Source organism: Haliotis asinina, chromosome 3 (genome assembly GCF_037392515.1).
Source record: "Haliotis asinina isolate JCU_RB_2024 chromosome 3, JCU_Hal_asi_v2, whole genome shotgun sequence".
NCBI classification, from domain to species: domain Eukaryota; kingdom Metazoa; phylum Mollusca; class Gastropoda; order Lepetellida; family Haliotidae; genus Haliotis; species Haliotis asinina.
Window position 1 is genome coordinate 21881981 of NC_090282.1, and position 18385 is coordinate 21900365.

The following is an 18385-nucleotide window of genomic DNA, read 5'->3' on the forward strand; positions in this document are numbered from 1 at the left end:
CTGGTGAAACCGTAAACCATGTTCACATTTGCATACAGAAGTGGAAAACACCTAGGACCCCCTTACTCTTACATATGCTTACCACGTTAAGCTAAGATGCATTGATGTAACTGAAATGTATTCATAAGAACATTAATCATCAGCTAGACTCTCTCATCCAATTGAGCATTTGGGTAGCCTAGTGGTTAAAGGTTTTGCTCGTCACACCAAAGACCAAGGTTTGATTCTTCACGTGGATACATTGTGTGAAGCCCATTTCTGGTATCCTGCTGCCATGATATTGCCAACATACTCACTTGCTCACTCACTCATTGACTCAACAAACTTGTTGGACATATAGACTTCCCACCACCTTTTGTGTCACTGTATGTGCTTTGGCCGTAGGCCTTTTTTTAGTTGCTTGGTATACGGATACATAAAATAATGTTAGGTCGGTAGAGGAGATGAATAGAGAATATGGAGACATTATTTGCATATTTGAAGATATCATGGTGTTTAGAGTTCTATTTTTGTGATTGTATTTTGTTAAGTATAAAATTGTTTCAGGGAATATTTGAAAGGTGTAATTTGGTGTTATTATTTTTCTATTAACTTTCTTTATGTTTTATCAGGCCAGCGGCATGGAATGGCAAAAAAATATTTTAAAAAGTTTATAAATTTATTCCACTTTCTTCACATTTCGGGTTGGTGTAGTAGTGGGAAAAAAAGGCCTAATGTAGTTACACATTCATACAATTATGCATCAGAATATCCATTCTGTGCTACAACAGCTTGAGAGAGGTCTATAGTTTGTCGTCGGGTAGATATGTTGCCATATGTTGTCACTGTCAGCCAGTACTACTGAAAAAACAAGGAAGTTAAATTAAACAAGGACATTACCTGGTGGGCCAGGTATTCGTAAGAGTCACACCTTCTTTCATTCCCTAACCATAATTCCTAAATAGCTGAGGAAAGATCATTGATTAAATGCTACAAGGCTTCAGTTAGCAGTTTTATCTGTAAAGAATCAAAGTTATTTATTACTCTATGTCAGATCTTTTGTTAAATATGATATGGCATAGTTTATCTGTTGTCGGAGCAGTCTACAGTAGATTCTTGGACTCCTGACTTTTCCATTGAGATATATTTAGCTGCAAGGCTTCTGTTAGCAGTTAGCAGTTTATTTGAAAAGAATCAAAGTTTTTTATTTCTTTATGTCGGATCTTGTTTTAAAAGATGATATGGTATATTTTATCTGTTGCCTGAGCAGTGTATAGTAGATTCTTGGACTCCTGACTTTTCCATGGAGCTCTATTTAGCTGCAGATGGCAGTCTTGACATGTGGCAAACCAGGTATTTGAAGCACTTTGATATTCTCATAAAAAATACTATATCTTGAAGTATTGTTGAGGTTTATCAAATATCTTCTATAGAATGGAAATAAAATACATTTTCTATTTTATTTGGAATATGTAACTTTTGGATCATGAAGGTTTAATTTACAGTGTATATAATATCATGAAATTAAATGTTGTTGGATATTTCACCTTTAGTAATGTGTAGCCAAACTGCATCATGATTAATCTAGCAGAATATAAATGGCAAGCATTGCAGGAATATCATATGGCAATAGAATCAAGAATCAAGTGACGTGACAAATACTCTGGTGACTTCGCACAAAGGCGAATAAGTTCTAAGGACGGCCGGGATTGTGGGTTAGCCTGAACTTGTTAGTTAGTCACGCTGAAGACCCAGGTTCAACTCCCCACATGGATACAATGTGTGAAGCCTACTTGTAATGTCCCCTGCTTTGATATTGCTGTAATATCGCTAAAACTTAGTAAAAGCAGCATAAAATTAAACTCACTGGCTCACTTACTCTGAGGACTACCAAATGAATCACACACACACACACACACACACACACACACACACACACACACAGAGAGAGAGAGAGGGGGGGTTGCTCTTTCACAGCTGGAAATATTACACTGTGGAACTTTGAAAAGAAAATACAACAGACACATTGAGTTTTCTTAAACATACATGAAAGCCACTTAATTTGATAATTTCATGCCCTACACATCCTTGAATGATAGGAACAAGAATGATCAGAAGTGAAAGATCAGATACAAATAAACAGTCACAATTCTCAACTTCCACAAACTTCAAAGCACAATCAGTGGGAAAATTGACGTACAAGAACATTTATAGATAAAAGTTTACATTGATATTGGTAGCTTATCTACAATCCAGAAATATTTATCTGCCCTAGGTAGGTAATGTGTCATTCTGAAGTGAGTGTGAGCATGAAGAGCGTGGCACTTGCTGTTGCAATCTGGCCATAATCCACTTCCCTCTTCCAATATCTTTATGCCATTTAATGGGTATGAAATTACGGTGGATTATTTAGCCATTCTGTCAAGTCGACCAGGGTTATTAGATTTCTGGGCAGCAGTTAGTGGGATGGGAGTGATTGCTCGGCAGTGCTGTTTCGCCAGCAATTTGTCTTTTCTGGCAGTGGAATCTGTTCCCAAACGAATATAAATCTATATTTGCTGTGCTGAATTCTGCGTATGTAGTGAAGTAGAGATAGCAGGGTTTAGGAACACTGCTAACTGGGAAATCCGGCGGGGCCAGTTCCTTAATCATTTGTAACATACAGCACACTTGACGTATTCCAGAGCCTTAAAATATTGTGTATGGATCTAGGGATATAGGGTCGCCAACAGCTGAAGGGATGATGTAAATCCAGCCAGGGATCATGCAGGTAGCAGAGGTACTGTAAGTCCCCATGGTCCCTGGTATGGTGATCTACCCTCTGTTGTTGGTGATCTATGGCCTGTTTTTATATTGTACTGTCCAAATATTGATACTATCATTTTTTAAGTTTCCACGCTAGTTTTAATACCAACTGTGATAGTCTAGTGGTTTTACTGTCCTTCGTCGACAGGGTCTTCATAATATGCATATATATTATTTTTGTCACATATGTTCTCGTCACGATATGGCTGCAATATTGCCGATGTGACGTTAAATATTAACTCACTCACTCACTAGGGATATAGGAGGGGAGACAATTTGCAATTCCTAATTGTACAAGTTATAATTTTTTTTTAAGTGAATGAGAAGTGTAAATGTGGAAACATCTTGATATTGTTAAAACTGTGAAGATGTGGTACAGCTTATGATGGAGAATCACATCAGTGCCTGTCTTCGACTATCTGTATCAAGTTTAAGATGGGAATTTAATCATATCTTTTTAGTAGAAATAGGTTTATGTGGATTTATAAGGTGGTACATGAGGGCAATGCTTTTGATATAGTCAGAACCTGATAAGACTTTGTATATTTTTGTTTGTTTGCTGTTTAACTCCTTACTCAGCAATATTCAAGTTGAATGGTTGTGGTCTGTAAATAATAGACTTGACAATCCAGTGATTAACTAGATGAGCATCGATCTACAAAGTTGGGATATAATGACATGTGCAACAAGTCAGTGATTCTGACCACCTGGGCCTCATACTCACCTCTCATGACAAGCATGGCAAGCATGGCAAGCATGGCAAGCATGGCAAGCATGACAACCAATTCTCAGTGGTATCCTCACGGGTAGCCAAACGGCTGAATAAATCTACATGGAATATTCATGAAGGAAAGTACGATGGAATTATCATGATGGAATTATAACCAGTGCATGGATAGCGACTCATTTTCTCGGATAATAGCCTAAGGAGTTACGACATACCTAACAGAATACCTAACATTGATGTACTAACTCAATAGATTGCTCGAGGCTTTAGGGTGAATATTTCTGTCTACAGTTAGCACTACACCTACAGACTTGTTTAGATTTATGCCAAAATAACCTTCTCAATCACCCTTGGTTGTAAAGACTGCATGCTCTGAAAGTGTTGCTGAAATAACAATGAGTATTGTGAACTACAGAGATAGAATTTTGTTACTTGGCAACATGTTTTATGATAATGATTATGATGCTCAACTAATTATTAATGGATTCATTACCACACATTGTTTTCATCACTAGTTTCAAGAATGATGTTCAACAGTTTTGATACAGTATATTTTAACTGAGTTCTAATAGTTGTGCTTCTTTATTTCAGAAATATTTGATATACCAGAAAGCATCAAATTCTGTAAAAATCTCCAAGTACTTGACTTTAGCAGCAATCCTATATCAAGGTAAGTAGGTTTTCTCAAGTTTGTTAAGGAAAATCGCATATTGTGAAATACGTAATGTAAAACTTGAAACTAATTTTTCACTCAAAGATGTTTTGTTTAAGGCTTTCATTCTGACAAATGAAAACCTATTCATTTAAATTCCAGCAAAGTCAAGCATTTAATGTGATTTGAACTTATTACAAGATTGTCCATGAGATACTGATTTCAAACAGATTAAAGTCGTTTCCAGATCTGTCTTTAAATTCCATTGCCGTGAAAGTGACAATTCCTGTTTCAGGTGAATCTGCTGCAGTGGCAGTTCAAACCATTATTGATTTGGGCAGATAATCATTTAAAGTATCAATCTCTCTGTCAACCTCACGATCGTTCAACTGAAGTAGGAATCAAAGGCAAACACGATAGGTGTTAACAGTCCTAAAGTATCCCCTACGTGGGTGCCCTACTTGCGTAGACTTCAGTAAATTTAACATGGCAAGTCTTTGCTTGTCTTGTTATTTGCAGCAAGATTGACTTTTCACAGCAGTAACTGAAATGTCAGAGCCGATGCTTTTTGACTTTTGATCTAAGAAATCAATGGTGATTGCCACAACTGATTTCTTTCTACCCACACGCATGGAGATGCCGCTTTGCCGTGTCTTTATAATGGTTGCCATGGTGATGCGATAGATGCGCAGGAGTTGTATGATGAATGTGTAATGTTGAAACCAGGACAGGAAGCAACAGTGGATGCCAAAACCCTTAAAAATATATTGATATGTGACCATGTCAGCACCTCACCTTCCCTTCGATCATCTCCCAGGAAAGATCTCCTTGATTCCAACTAGTATGTGCAATGTGTCATCATTATCAAGAATATTTCTTCTGTTCAGGTTAAGAAAGGATTGACATAAAATCTCATTGCTAGGAGACCACTGCTGTTTATGTTCTGTGAAGGCATCTGCAAACATGGTGCCTGCTAGCCCAAATTTTTCATTTTTCAGGTTCAACCAAATATTAAAGGGTTTAATTTCAGAAATTCAAAAATCAATTCCCTGTGCAACTTTAAGTAGTTGCACCTGACAAAAACAGGTTGCACTTGGGCTCAGCATTATGGATACTGTTTGAATTCTGGTATTATGGGTTTTGAATATTAGAACAAAATTATTCTGGGTGTGATTAAATCATTTTGTCTTGCTTAATAAGATTTCCTGACATGAACAGTAACAGCCATTCAGTCACTGTCAGTGTAGTCAGTTCCTCATTCTGTTTTCAAACACTAAGATTCACTGGGTGCAAGTCTTTGTAAATATGAAAATTTGTATGACAAATATGACTATTTTTACATAGTTTCCGGTTGTACCAGTGCAATTTCTGGATGTTTGTTTGGAGCACTGTATTATACATACTAGTATTAGCATAGGTTTTTAACAAACCGAAATAAATCTTGCCTCAGGCTTCAGACTAGTGGCTAAGTCTGTGCTGAGTTTGTGCTTTATATATTTTCATCTTGGAGAAATCTTGGATTGTAGAAGCCGTCTGCCTCTGGAGACAGTGGAGGGCAACTTGTTGTTTGTTATGTGTTCATGAATAAATGTATCTTAAGCTTCTAATTAGGAAGTAAGAAATACTGAGGTATCCTTCTTCAGAATAGAATGAAAGTCAAGAAGTCATCAAAACCAGAATGCTGAAAATCATGCATATAAGTATCAGATGTCAACAGTCCAAGAACCCTCTGTATTTCTATACTGTCAGCATCCAGTCATGTGTAAACAGAAATAGTCAAGATTACTCAAGAAAGTATTGTTAGAGATCTGGATTAGAATTCTGCCGGTACTACCCAAATGACCTTTGATTATGATCACCATTTGATCTGGCCTTGTTTTCATTGTTCTGATTCATGTTAGCAATTAATTTTTCTTACATTTTGCTCGTCTGTGCTGGCAGACTTTTGTTTACAAACTTTAAAGCCTATGATCAGTTGTTCAGATTTTGTGCATGTGTCAGAAACTTTATGCTCAAGTGTCACTAAACATGTTTCAGAAATGGAAATTTCTGGTGATTGTTTAGAGTTGGCCATGTTAATGTGTATGTTCATTTATATAATTAATATAAAGTCAACGAATGCTTCAATAAACTCATCTCCAAGTTTTGTTCTGCTATGAATTTAGGAAATGCCCTATTTCATTGGTGTGGTTTTCAAATTACCAGTGTAAACACCAGAGAGTTTGTAATTGATCTTTTTCTTTATGTACCTATGACATCATATTGTTTGTGCCACAGCAAACAGTGACACTTCAAAACTACACACAGGGAATGACTATAATATCTTAAGGATGCAATGAAGATGGTGTGCTGAGGAGCTCTGTCATTTCTTCTAATTGTCAGTCATATATTGATAAAATATGTATGCGAAAAAATATTGTTTCTGTGTATGTACAGCCACTATTTTATTGAAGGTATTATCACAGTGCCCTTACTGCAGATCAACAACAATGCACCCGGCTGCACATTGAGTTCCAGTTTCAATTTGACATGGTTAAGTATAAACTGAAAAAACTTTTTCAAGGATAGATTTCAGAAGTAGGATTCAGAGGTAAACATGATAGATATTCAGAATTCTCAAGTATTGTTTCTATGTGTGTTACATGTACAAATACTTCTAGTTTATCTAACATAAAGAATTTTCTGGATTTCATCTTCTGTATTCTGTTTTCCAGGAATTTCTTTATGTTCATCAAATAGCATCTTCGAAAATGCCAACCAAACATCTAGTCTCATATCTTCTGCAGGTTTGACTTTTCACAATAGTAAGTGAAACACCAGAGCAAAAACGTTTTAGCATTAGATGTAAGAAATCAATGGAGATTGATGCTTTTGTTTCTGCTGTAGTTAAACTGGTTACATATTTTTAACAGTTGGATTTTAAGCTTACCATGACTCATAGACTTTCACAGTTAGTTTTGAACAACAAAGATACTGATTGATCATTGAAACCAGCTTTGAGTCAGTTTCTTCTGTATTTATTTGCCATCCTTCACACTGGAAAACCTTAAAATGGGGAAAGACTTTTCTCATGGCCATCACCTGGTAAGTCACAGGCTAAGTTGTGGAGACTGTTGATTGACTGACAGCTAAGTTGAGGCTTCCCACACTAATGTCTTGTCTGAAGGGTATGTTGGGTTGCAAGAGACAAATATTTCATGTTTAGTTTTCGTTCTCCAAAGCCCAAGTCAAGGAATGTCATTCTCCAGTATGTGTTGTCATTGAGTTAGTTGTCAGCTCCCCTGTGGACAGTGTACCTGGAAATCTAAAGGAGGCTGATGCACTATGGGATTCCCACTTGGTACATAGTTGTTTGTGATGATTGAATGTCATATTTTCAGCAAAATATGATTGTTCATAATGTCTTGTCAGTCATACAGACCCTGAAGGAAATATATCAAATACAGCAAATTTAGGATGAGTTGTAAGTCCAGATTTCTGCAGTTTCTGAAAACGAAAGAAGTCCATGACACCATTTTGTTATGTTTCATTAAAATTTAACTTCAGGGACTTGGCTGATATTGTTTAATTTAGGGCTTGAAGAACTGTTTTATGGTATTTACTAATTTAGTCAAAAATCATTTCATAAATTTTGTAGAAACCCATATGGTCAACTTGACCTTTTGTTTGTTTCTTTTAGAAAAAACATCAGCACATGAGTTGATAAAGTTGTCAGGATCATTTGGCCATTTGAAGAGAAATTAGGTCGGAAAATGGTGTAACAAAGCTCTGTATCTGTAAAGAATGTTGCATCTTCGTCACACTGTCCTCCATATCTACCAGCCCAATTTGCAGCAAAATCACAGCTTGCTTGCTTGAGCGAGCAGACAGAGCAATCATTGACACTTGCAAAAAGTGAGGGTGTGAGTTTCGTTGCAGTCAGGGAAGATGGCAATTTAGCAAACATTAAGCAGATGTCTTTCAAGTTCAGTCATAGTAAGAACAATGTAGTATGGGAAGCATTTGAAAGGATCAGTAAGATAACTGAAACTACAGTTATCAGGCCTGATAAAAGGTTGGGCACTGCTTGCTATGAGCTGATTGACAAGATAGGATGGTCTCACCCCTTGTTTATTTATAGATGTGATTTTCCTATGGTGTAAATCAATGTTTGTGATGTCAGTCACAGGATTGTCAGGTCCTGCCACAGCCCACTGTCAAATTGCTAGAATACTATTGGCCTAGCTGCACAACCTGGGACTTTGTGTGTATTCATTGCTTCAAGTATGATTTTCAGAGCAGAAGTATGCTAGAATCTTACAATTATGGATTGGAATATCTCGACTAAACATCTGAGACCAGGGTCCTGTTACAAAAAGTCTTCACAACGTTGCAACCTGCCATAACTCTACAGTTTAGACTTACGAATATAGTAGCACTGCTAACGTTTTGCTGATTGGGACCCTGCCTTTTCACTGTCGCAACTATCAGCCACTCCTGAACATAGGTGAAGTACTGTTAAAATCAACGAGAGACCTGACCGGCTCATTGATTCAACACCTGCCTTGTCAGAAATACCCTTGTCTTTTAACTCTGATATATGTCCAAATAAGGTTTTCGTATTTGTAAGAGAAGTACAAATAAAACAGAAATAAGACAGATGTGTAACATGTACAAACTCATTCAGTAGTAATGAGCATGAGTAGCTACATATATGATGGCCATTGGTTTCCTGTAGCACATTCAATATGGCAGAATCTCTGATGCTAATGGCATGGAAGTAATACCTCAATGACTGCATCACAGAAAGGGATTTTTGAAATTGCAGTCACCTTGACATCATGTGACATTAAACCCCTTTCTCCTCAAATTACCCAAGAACAGTAATAGGGCAAAACCTTACATGGAAATAGTGCAGGTTTTTGTTCAAAGCAATGAGTAAATGTGATAGATTGTTGTGTTAATTGGACAGAAATGTATGATAATGCCTCATAATTTGATGTGACATGTAACAAAAACAGAGACTAGAATTTTTGTGCACAACCAATTTTTAAGACTGGATTAGCCAAGAACACATATTGAACTTCCGAACAAACCAAGAACCCAAGTTCTGTGCAGTTCTGCCATGTGAAGTGGACTCGTGTTCCTCACTAGATGTCTCTGTTAGAGGCAACTTGAAGCCATAAAGGATAACTTTCACAAGTTAATCCTTCAATAACAAGACGCTCAATAGATTTTTTGCTGCCACGCATTTCCACGAATTCATGCAGCTATCTGAGATGTGACAGACAGACATCGGATACACACGGCACTAGTTGCCACTTGGGTTGTAACAGTAATGAACTGATGGATAAAGTGTACTATTGATCTTGTAGACTGCCTGACGGCCTGACGCAGCTCCGGAACCTTACCCACCTCGGCCTTAATGATGTATCACTAGAGAGATTGCCATACGACATCGCAAGGTATGTTTGGAATGGTTGAGGGCCAATTATTCATTTGTTGATGTGAGAGGATAAAATTGCAATGAGTACAAAACAATACATGTTGTGTCTCTTAAAAGTTGTAGTCTATTTCAGCAGGAAAAAAATTGTATGAGTTTCGTTTTAATACATAGTGGTATTGTTTGACTGCAGTGTGTACAAAACAATCATTTATTGAAGTCAGAATATGGCATGTTTTGATCAAGTAAAGGTTTTTACCCATGCTTTCTGTAAGGCTGTTCATCTGTGATGCTGTGTTTCCCATCACCCACAATGAATTCTCACTCCAAGATATACTCTGAACAGCAAAAGAAATGCAACACTATTAGGTTTCTTTGGGTGGGGGTTGATGGGGTGAGGGGTGTCTAGTGTTTAAATTGAAGACATAAACATGAATGCTTACTTTTGTGATATTTCATTTCTTTTCAAAATTTGCATTTCTTTTGCTGTTCAGTATAGTAGAATATTTTAGTTGCCCAGTAATCCAGCTGTTGAAACCTGTACCCTGATTTTACACACAAAAAAACCCCAACATACGCTCACCCTGGAATATACATGAAAAAATGGTGAGCTATAAATCCTTCATCTTCATTTATTAAAGATACCGATCAACCATTTCCAAATCCATGTGACTGAATGTACACCAAAAATTAATTTTAAGGAAATTTTCATGTGATTCTTAGGAGCTGAACGTTTAGTGAAAAAAAAAATAATATAGCATTGCCTTTGTTCCTGCCCACAAAACGATATGAATGGACTCAGAGATGAATTGCAGGATCTTGTGGTTATGCTGCCGAACTCCCTTGATGCACTTCAGCATTTCCCAAATGCACATACTGATTTTTAGGATGTCAGTCATTGGATTATCAATTCCAGACCTTATTGTTTACTGACCTTTGTCATATTGCTGAATATAAACAATCAGATCAGCTGGCAGTAAATGATTATATACAAAATGCCAGACGCATGCAACAGCTTATATCCTTGGGTAGTAAATAGGCCATAAGCATGATAAATGTTGAAGCATCTGTATCAAATATTTATTCCACTCGTGAATACACTGCGTCTGAAACAGTGAACTTGTCCAGCTGGGCAGTGTTCTTGATTTCTGACATAAAATATTCAAGGAGTTGACATGGAGCCATTGATTAAACTCTGCAAGTTTGTTTCAGGGTGGAATTGTGTTCCCATAAGATCATTGCCAGACAGTGCAGCGTGAAGTAATTGGAATCAATCTGAAATGATGAGAAGCCATAAACATTTGGGTTTCGTGTCGTGAATCGGCAAAACGAATACTTCATTGCAACTTCCTCACAATTCTCTCACTTTTGATTTACTAATACTCAGAGACATTATCTTGTATTTGCAGGATATTTATTTGTGTTTTTTATAAATGTAATTCATAGTGACTTCTCAAAAGAATTAGTGTTGACACAAGACACGTGTAGCATCAGAAGGGAGTAATGGGTTCAGGTTGTCACACTCACTGACTCCCTGATATATATCATTGTATCCAAGTTGCGATCATTGTCTGGTTCATACTGGATAATTTACAAACTGCTGCCATTGAACTGGAATATTGCAGAGTGCTGCTATAAACAAGATACTAACAATAAATTATTATTATTAGATATACCTGCATATGACCTGAAGCAAGCATAAATGGTGATTAATACTCCCATTTATCAGTTTACCTTTGAAATTCTCTTCATCTCTAACACTCATCATTACAAGGTATAAAAGCAGTACACTGTACTTCAAACTGATACGAGGTATTATGAATAAAGATCACATGAAGTGTCACCTCCAGTTTTACCTGTGGAAATGCCTGTTGCTAGTTGTAACAGGTCACAAAATTGGCCTACCCATGAGGGTCAGGGTAAGAATTGATCTTCAGCATGTACCATGCTTGTTGTAAGACTACTAAGAGGCAAGAATCTGACTGGGCTGTTGCTTGTTGACTTGTTTGATGTATGTCATCATGACCCAACTGCACATTTCGATGCTCATGATGTCAGTCACTGGAGTTTCTGGTTTACACAGTTATTCATAGACCCTTTCCATATTGCCAGAACATTGCTGAATGCAGCATTAAATAATAGACAAACCTGTTTAACTTATTCCATGAACACTCAACGGCAGTAAAGGATGGAAATCTGTCTTACACTTGACTAGGTTGAGTTTGCTGCCCTTTCTTTAATGTAGTTAGGTTAGCCTAGTGGTTAAAGCTTTTGCTTGGAAGTCTTAAGACCTGGGTTCAATTCCAAACATTGGGACAAAGTGTGAAGCCCATTTCTGGCGTCGAGAAAGATTAATCCATGTTTGTTGACCTTCACGGAGGTGTAAAATTTATCCAGTAGGGATTAAGGTTGGAATAGGTCCCAAGCAGTGTCTATTTATCTCATGATACAACATCAAAGGTAAGTCTTGTCAGCTGTCCTCCAAAGCAGGAGTCATTGTTTTTCTCAATCACTTGATTGTCTGATCCCCGTCTTTGTTGCTGTTGTGTTACAGAGTGAGACATTCAAGAATATATTAACAAAACAATTATTGTTTCAGTCTCACCAACCTTCAATCTCTGGAGCTGCGAGAAAACCAACTAAAGGAATTGCCGAGGTCGCTATCATACCTGACAAAACTGAAAATACTGGATGTTGGCAGTAATGAGATCGGGGCCTTGGTGAGTTATCAGAGATATTTCCAGATGATTAGCTTCTCTTTCAGCCTATGTACTGGGTATTCTGGAGTATTGGATCATGACATTAACCATAAAACCTAAAAGACATTTACACTTCCTTGTTAGAATTTGTCTACAGCAGAGTAAATGGATCAGGTTTTAAGATTATGTGTAACAACCAGAAACAAAATGGTTGTTTTGCCATCTCTTAACATGTTCGTATTTGTAGATGACAAGTCCTTATTTGTAGCTGACATCAGGGATTGGGAAAGAGAACTTTAACAATGGGCCATTTTCAAGATTATTAGCCATTTTCTGAATTTAGAATGGGCCGTTGCTCTTGTGTCAATAGTAAACTTCAAAATCTTAATGGGCCATATTTCATTCTAATGTGCAAAATGGCCCATGGCCCCTACCTTTCCTAATCCCTGTGCCCTACTATGTAATGCTGCCCAGCTCTATAGTATAATGTTGTTCGTTATTCGTGGCCTCAACTATCAAACACAGTATCCTATAAGAAAAAATAGAGTGAATTTGGTAAACAAATGATTTTCTTTTTGAAATTGTAAATGGGTTTACAATAGAATAGTCAGATCCTGATGGGATCATTATCCCGATGGCATGTAATGCGCGGGGTATATAGTCGACGCCTCGTCTGTCCGTCCATCCGCCTGTAATAATTTTATTTCCGGAGCATAACTCAGAAACCGTTCAATATTTTTCGACCAAACTTGATAGATATAATAATCTTAACCTATAGTTGTGCCTTTTGCTATTTACACAGATTTGACATTTTAATTTTTTTTTGTTTTTCCGTGGCACATTTTGGTGTTAGTCTAATGGTCGGGTGGGTTTCGTTTCCAAAGCATAACTCAAAAACAGTTCAATAATTTTCTGCAAAACGTGGTAGATATGTGTGGCAGACCCCAAAGTGGTGCCTTCTGCTATATTCTGCAGGTTTTTGTGATTTATCATTTTCTCAGTTTCCATGAAAATGTATCGGACTTCGTCTCAAATTTTAGAGATGGGCTTCGTTTCCAGAGCAGAACTCAAAAACTGTTATATATTTTTCTGCAAAACTTGTTACATACATCAGTCACAACTCAAAGTGGTGCCTTTTGCTACTTACAGGTTTTTGTGATTTATTATTTCCTGGTTTCCATGGAAACGTTTCAGACTGTTTCGTTTCCAGAGCAGAACTCTAAAACTTCTTAACATCTGTCAGTGAAACTTGATTGATATGTGTGGCAGACCCCAAAGTGGTGCATTTTGGTATTTACAGTTTTTCTTGTGATTTATTTTTTTCTCGGTTTCCATGAACATTTCCGGAGCACAACTGGAAAACCATTTCATATCTTTCAAAAGATCTCGACAGATATATGAGACATACCTTGAAATGGTGACTTTTTCTGATTACAGATATATGGCATTTATATTTTTCATGAATTCCATGGTAACAATACAGATATGCTCTAAAAACACAATGAGTCATCGCCATTTGATTTGTCCTTTCAAATATGTGGGGGCTGGGGGGATATGGCATCTTCAGATGACTCTTGTTTACAGATTATATAGCTAGAAAATTGTTGAGTGATGCACACAACCACAAACAAAACAGTCAAGACTATTGAATAACCTAAATGAGTCTCATAAGTACGGTTTATGTCTTAAGTTAATAGATGTTACTACACCACGCCAAAAGCTCAGGATATACATTATTCATGGTCTTCTCATAGCCCATCTGTTATTCTCTAATCATGTCACATTCAGTCAGTTGTCCTCATACTGTGACTACCAGAGTCCCTAATTTACCCTCTTTTGAATTGGGTGTGTCACCATCAGCTTTGTGCGAGAGTTTATAGGTTTCACCAATGTGGTAAACAGCCCTGGCTTGTGTTATTATGGTATTTTAACAATGATTCAAGTGTTATTCTGTAAAAACAGAATTTAGGCATTTCAGTATACTCCATTATGACACAAATAAACATTTTATCACATGATGTGGGTCACCATGTGATCAAAGCTTTTATTGACATAAAAACTCAATTTCTGAAGATTTGAGGCTTTGTCTGTAATTTTGTTACTTTTTGAAAGTTAATTTAAATAAATGTTTCAGGTATTGGAGGTGACAAATTCAGTGGGGTAATTATTATGTGTTGGAAGCTATGTTATGATTTTTATGATAACAAACTTATCAGTGATCAGGAAAGCCGTCTGTCCCCATTGTCTTGAGTGGATATCAGCAGGTGCAACTGTAGGAGCTTGTTTGAGATCATGTGTGAAACGAGTTGCTACATTGTGATATTGCACATAGCATATATCAGTTGTGACAGTCAGTTTCTCGTCATGATAGGTCACTGGGAAACAAACACCCACGTGTGTCAACTGTTTATTCATGGCATGCTCCCATGTTGACCATGTCTTATTCAAAGCTTGCCAGTCTACCTTTGAGTTCTGTGACAGTAGGAAACCTGAAGTTGTTATTAAACATGACAGTTGCCATATTTAGGCTACCATATCGGATCAATTCAGATTTCTTTGCGTAGATAATTAGCTCTGAAAACAACTTTGAATCTCCCAAGAAATACAACAGTTTGTCTGTCCTGAAGATGAAATGACTTCTTTGCTTGCTCTACCAACCATTCAGCCATAACCCCTTGATCTCACTTGGCAACATTCCTTGTCAACCATGGCTTCAGTGGGTCATGATCATCACCCTTCCAAAGCTGAATATTATGGCATCACAAGGCACCATTCATAGTCAACCTAGTCCTTGGGCGCATTGGACAATATTCCTGGCCAACCTTGGCCTCTGCAGGTTATATCCATCATTATGGCATCACAAGGCATCATTCATAGTCAACCTAGTCCTTGGGCGCATTGGGCAATATTCCTGGCCAACCTTGGCCTCCATTGGTCATGTCCGTCATTATGGCATCACAAGGCAACATTCATAGTCAATCTTGACCTTGCTCACATTAGGCAATATTCCTGGCCAACCTTGGCCTCCGTTGGTCATATCCATCATTATGACATCACAAGGCATCATAGTCAACCTTGATCTATGCATCATTCAGACCCAATCTTGATGTTTATTACCATGCAACATTCAAGTTAGACCATAACCTTTTGTCTCTGGGCAATAAACCAGTTACAGCTAACTTTAACTTTGAGCCTCCAAATTACAGTCCACTTAACAGTAAGCACTGACCATTCTTGACTGAAACCTTCATAGTTGACCTGTATCTGAAGACGACATACACAGTCAACCTTTATCTTTACGTCTCTAGGTAACGTTTTCATCAACCACTGACCTGCTAATTATTATGTGATTTGGACTGAAAGCACTGACCACTCTTGACTTCAACTTCAGTCATATGGCTGGAGGGTGGGGAAGCATATTGATCTCTGTCAATATCAGTGACGGACGGCTGCTGCCTCAGGGCATTGACTAATAGAGGATTGTCAGGATTCTCATATGATATCAAGAGGTTCATTTGTTATTGGGAACAAGGGGAATTCGATTTGGCAGTGGAGGAATGGGGTTATCACTAATACCCTGATACGTGTCATTATGGCCGTACCTCAAAGCCTGATGATATGCATAATAAGGATTGTACTCAGTTGGACACATTTTGAAATGTTGGGAGAGTTCCTTCTTATCCCCTGCATCGCGTTTTTTTTTGGGGGGGTGGGGGGTGGTGTTATTGCAATAACCGTGTGTCTGTCTGTGTACATTTACCTTTTCTGGAGCAGAACTGTAAAGCCGTTCAATATTTCTTCACCAAACTTGGCACATAGATAGATCTGGTGGTGTACTGGTGCCTTGTCAGTAGTTTGGCAGCAAGTTAGACTTCCACTGAAATTGATGGTAGTGCTCTTTCCTGGAGCAGAACTCTAAAACCTTTCATTATTTCTTCACCAAACCTGACACATAGATTGGTCGAGTGGTGTACTGGTGCCTTTTAATAGTTTTTGAATTGTGAATAAAATATTTTTGGCATTTCCACGGCAACAAGTTTGACTTTGAGTGAAATTGGTGGTAGTGCTCTTTCCCATAGTAGAACTCTAAAATGGTTCACCATATCTTCACCAAACATGGCACATAGATTGATCTGGTGGTGTACTGGTGCCTTTTGGTAGTTTTGGTTTTCTGATTTAAATAGTTTTGGCATTTCCACGGCAAGAATTTTGACTTCGACAGAAATTGGTGGTTGTACCCCTCTCAGGAACAGTACTTTTAAAACATTTCATTACTCTCCTTCTACTTTTCTATATACACACCAAAACATTTTGCATAATCATAACTTGTAGACATAGTCATGAAAGATATTTTGCCATTGTGGGGGATATTGATGACTGTCTTCTTGTTACTATTTATGACTTGACTGCAGTGGATATTTTTCCATAAGCATGTTTTTATACATCGGGGAAAATAATTTTACTCAGGAGAAATAGTAAGTTTTTATTTTGTTTTTTTGGGTTTTTTTGTCAAGGCTTCAGAATAAGCATTTCTTTTGGTTTCAAGGAATAACCAACTTTTTTATGACCAAAAGTCTTTTGTCTTCAGGAAGCATGTTCACTATACAGCTGCTGTGGAGTATTTTGGTGAAGGAATTTTTGTAACAGGTTGGACGTAACCGTCTGCATGTGGCGTAGCTACATCATACAGCCCTTTCATCTGTAGAAATCTGTAGCTTTTAAAAGAAAATCCTGTTTCCTCAATATCATGTCACCTGAGGCTAGAGAAACACAGCTAGATCTCTAGCAAATTAGTAAGACACTTTTTCCCTTGTCCTGGTCTCATGATGCCCGTTCTTGATATTGCTCTTTCCCATTGCAGCCTGACACAATAGGTCATCTACCATCTCTGGAAGAGCTGTGGCTGGACTGTAATGACCTCACTGATTTGCCAGTGGTAAGTATCTCCCCAGCAGGTGGAGTGGAGCCCCCAGATAGAGAGACGTATACCTATTTAACTAATGGAACTGCTTGAGAGATGTATCATTAGTCTGGTGCCCTTTGAATGTAATAGAGGGACAGAGTCAAAAGATGTATGCTTCTATTTGACCGAAAGCAAGTCTATCTAACCCTCAAGTACATCTGTCAGCATATTGATACTATCATGTGGAATCTAAATTAGATGATAACACTTTTTCTTTGAAGACAAGTTATGATATCAGCGTTTTTAACCCAATTTTGATGGTAGTGTCAAATCCCAGTAATCAAACAGATGAAATAGTGGTACACATACAGAATAACAGATACCTACTAGCAATACTGTTAGTGTCACATCTCCTTAACCCTAAACCCTAGCCATATTGTTAGTGTCACATCTCCTTAACCCTAAACCCTAGCCATATTGTTAGTGTCACATCTCCCTAAACCTAAACCCTAGCCATATTGTTAGTGTCACATCTCCTTAACCCTAAACCCTAGCCATATTGTTAGTGTCACATCTCCTTAATCCTAAACCCTAGCCATATTGTTAGTGTCACATCTCCCTAAACCTAAACCCTAGCCATATTGTTAGTGTCACATCTCCCTAAACCTAAACCCTAGCCATATTGTTAGTGTCACATCTCCCTAAACCTAAACCCTAGCCATATTGTTAGTGTCACATCTCCTTAACCCTAAACCCTAGCCTTATTGTTAGTGTCACATCTCCCTAACCTTAAACGCTAGCCATATTGTTAGTGTCACATCTCCTTAACCCTAAACCTTATCCATATTGTTAGTGTCATCTCCTTAGCCCTAAACCCCAGCCATATTGTTAGTGTCACATCTCCCTAACCCTAAACCCTAGCCATATTGTTAGTGTCACATCTCCCTAAACCTAAACCCTAGCCATATTGTTAGTGTCACATCTCCCTAATCCTAAACCCTAGCCATATTGTTAGTGTCACATCTCCCTAAACCTAAACCCTAGCCATATTGTTAGTGTCACATCTCCTTAACCCTAAACCCTAGCCATATTGTTAGTGTCACATCTCCTTAGCCCTATACACTAGCCATATTGTTAGTGTCACATCTCCCTAATCCTAAACCCTAGCCATATTGTTAGTGTCACATCTCCCTAAACC

The 18385-nt window shown here is 37.7% G+C and overlaps 1 protein-coding gene across 16 annotated transcripts in view; it reads left to right on the top strand.

Annotated features, from left to right (window-relative positions):
- Positions 1-18385, top strand: part of LOC137277665 (protein scribble homolog) — a 112834-nt gene that overhangs the window by 23722 nt on the left and 70727 nt on the right. For all 16 annotated transcript variants that reach the window (XR_010956625.1, XR_010956626.1, XM_067809519.1 and 13 more), the window contains exons 3-6: positions 4103-4181; positions 9518-9607; positions 12185-12305; positions 17146-17220. Coding sequence is in view for 14 of the 16 variants with exons in the window: in XM_067809519.1 (XP_067665620.1) it covers positions 4103-4181; positions 9518-9607; positions 12185-12305; positions 17146-17220 (365 nt within the window). In the remaining 2 variants the exon portion in view is untranslated. The remainder of the gene's footprint in view (positions 1-4102; positions 4182-9517; positions 9608-12184; positions 12306-17145; positions 17221-18385) is intronic.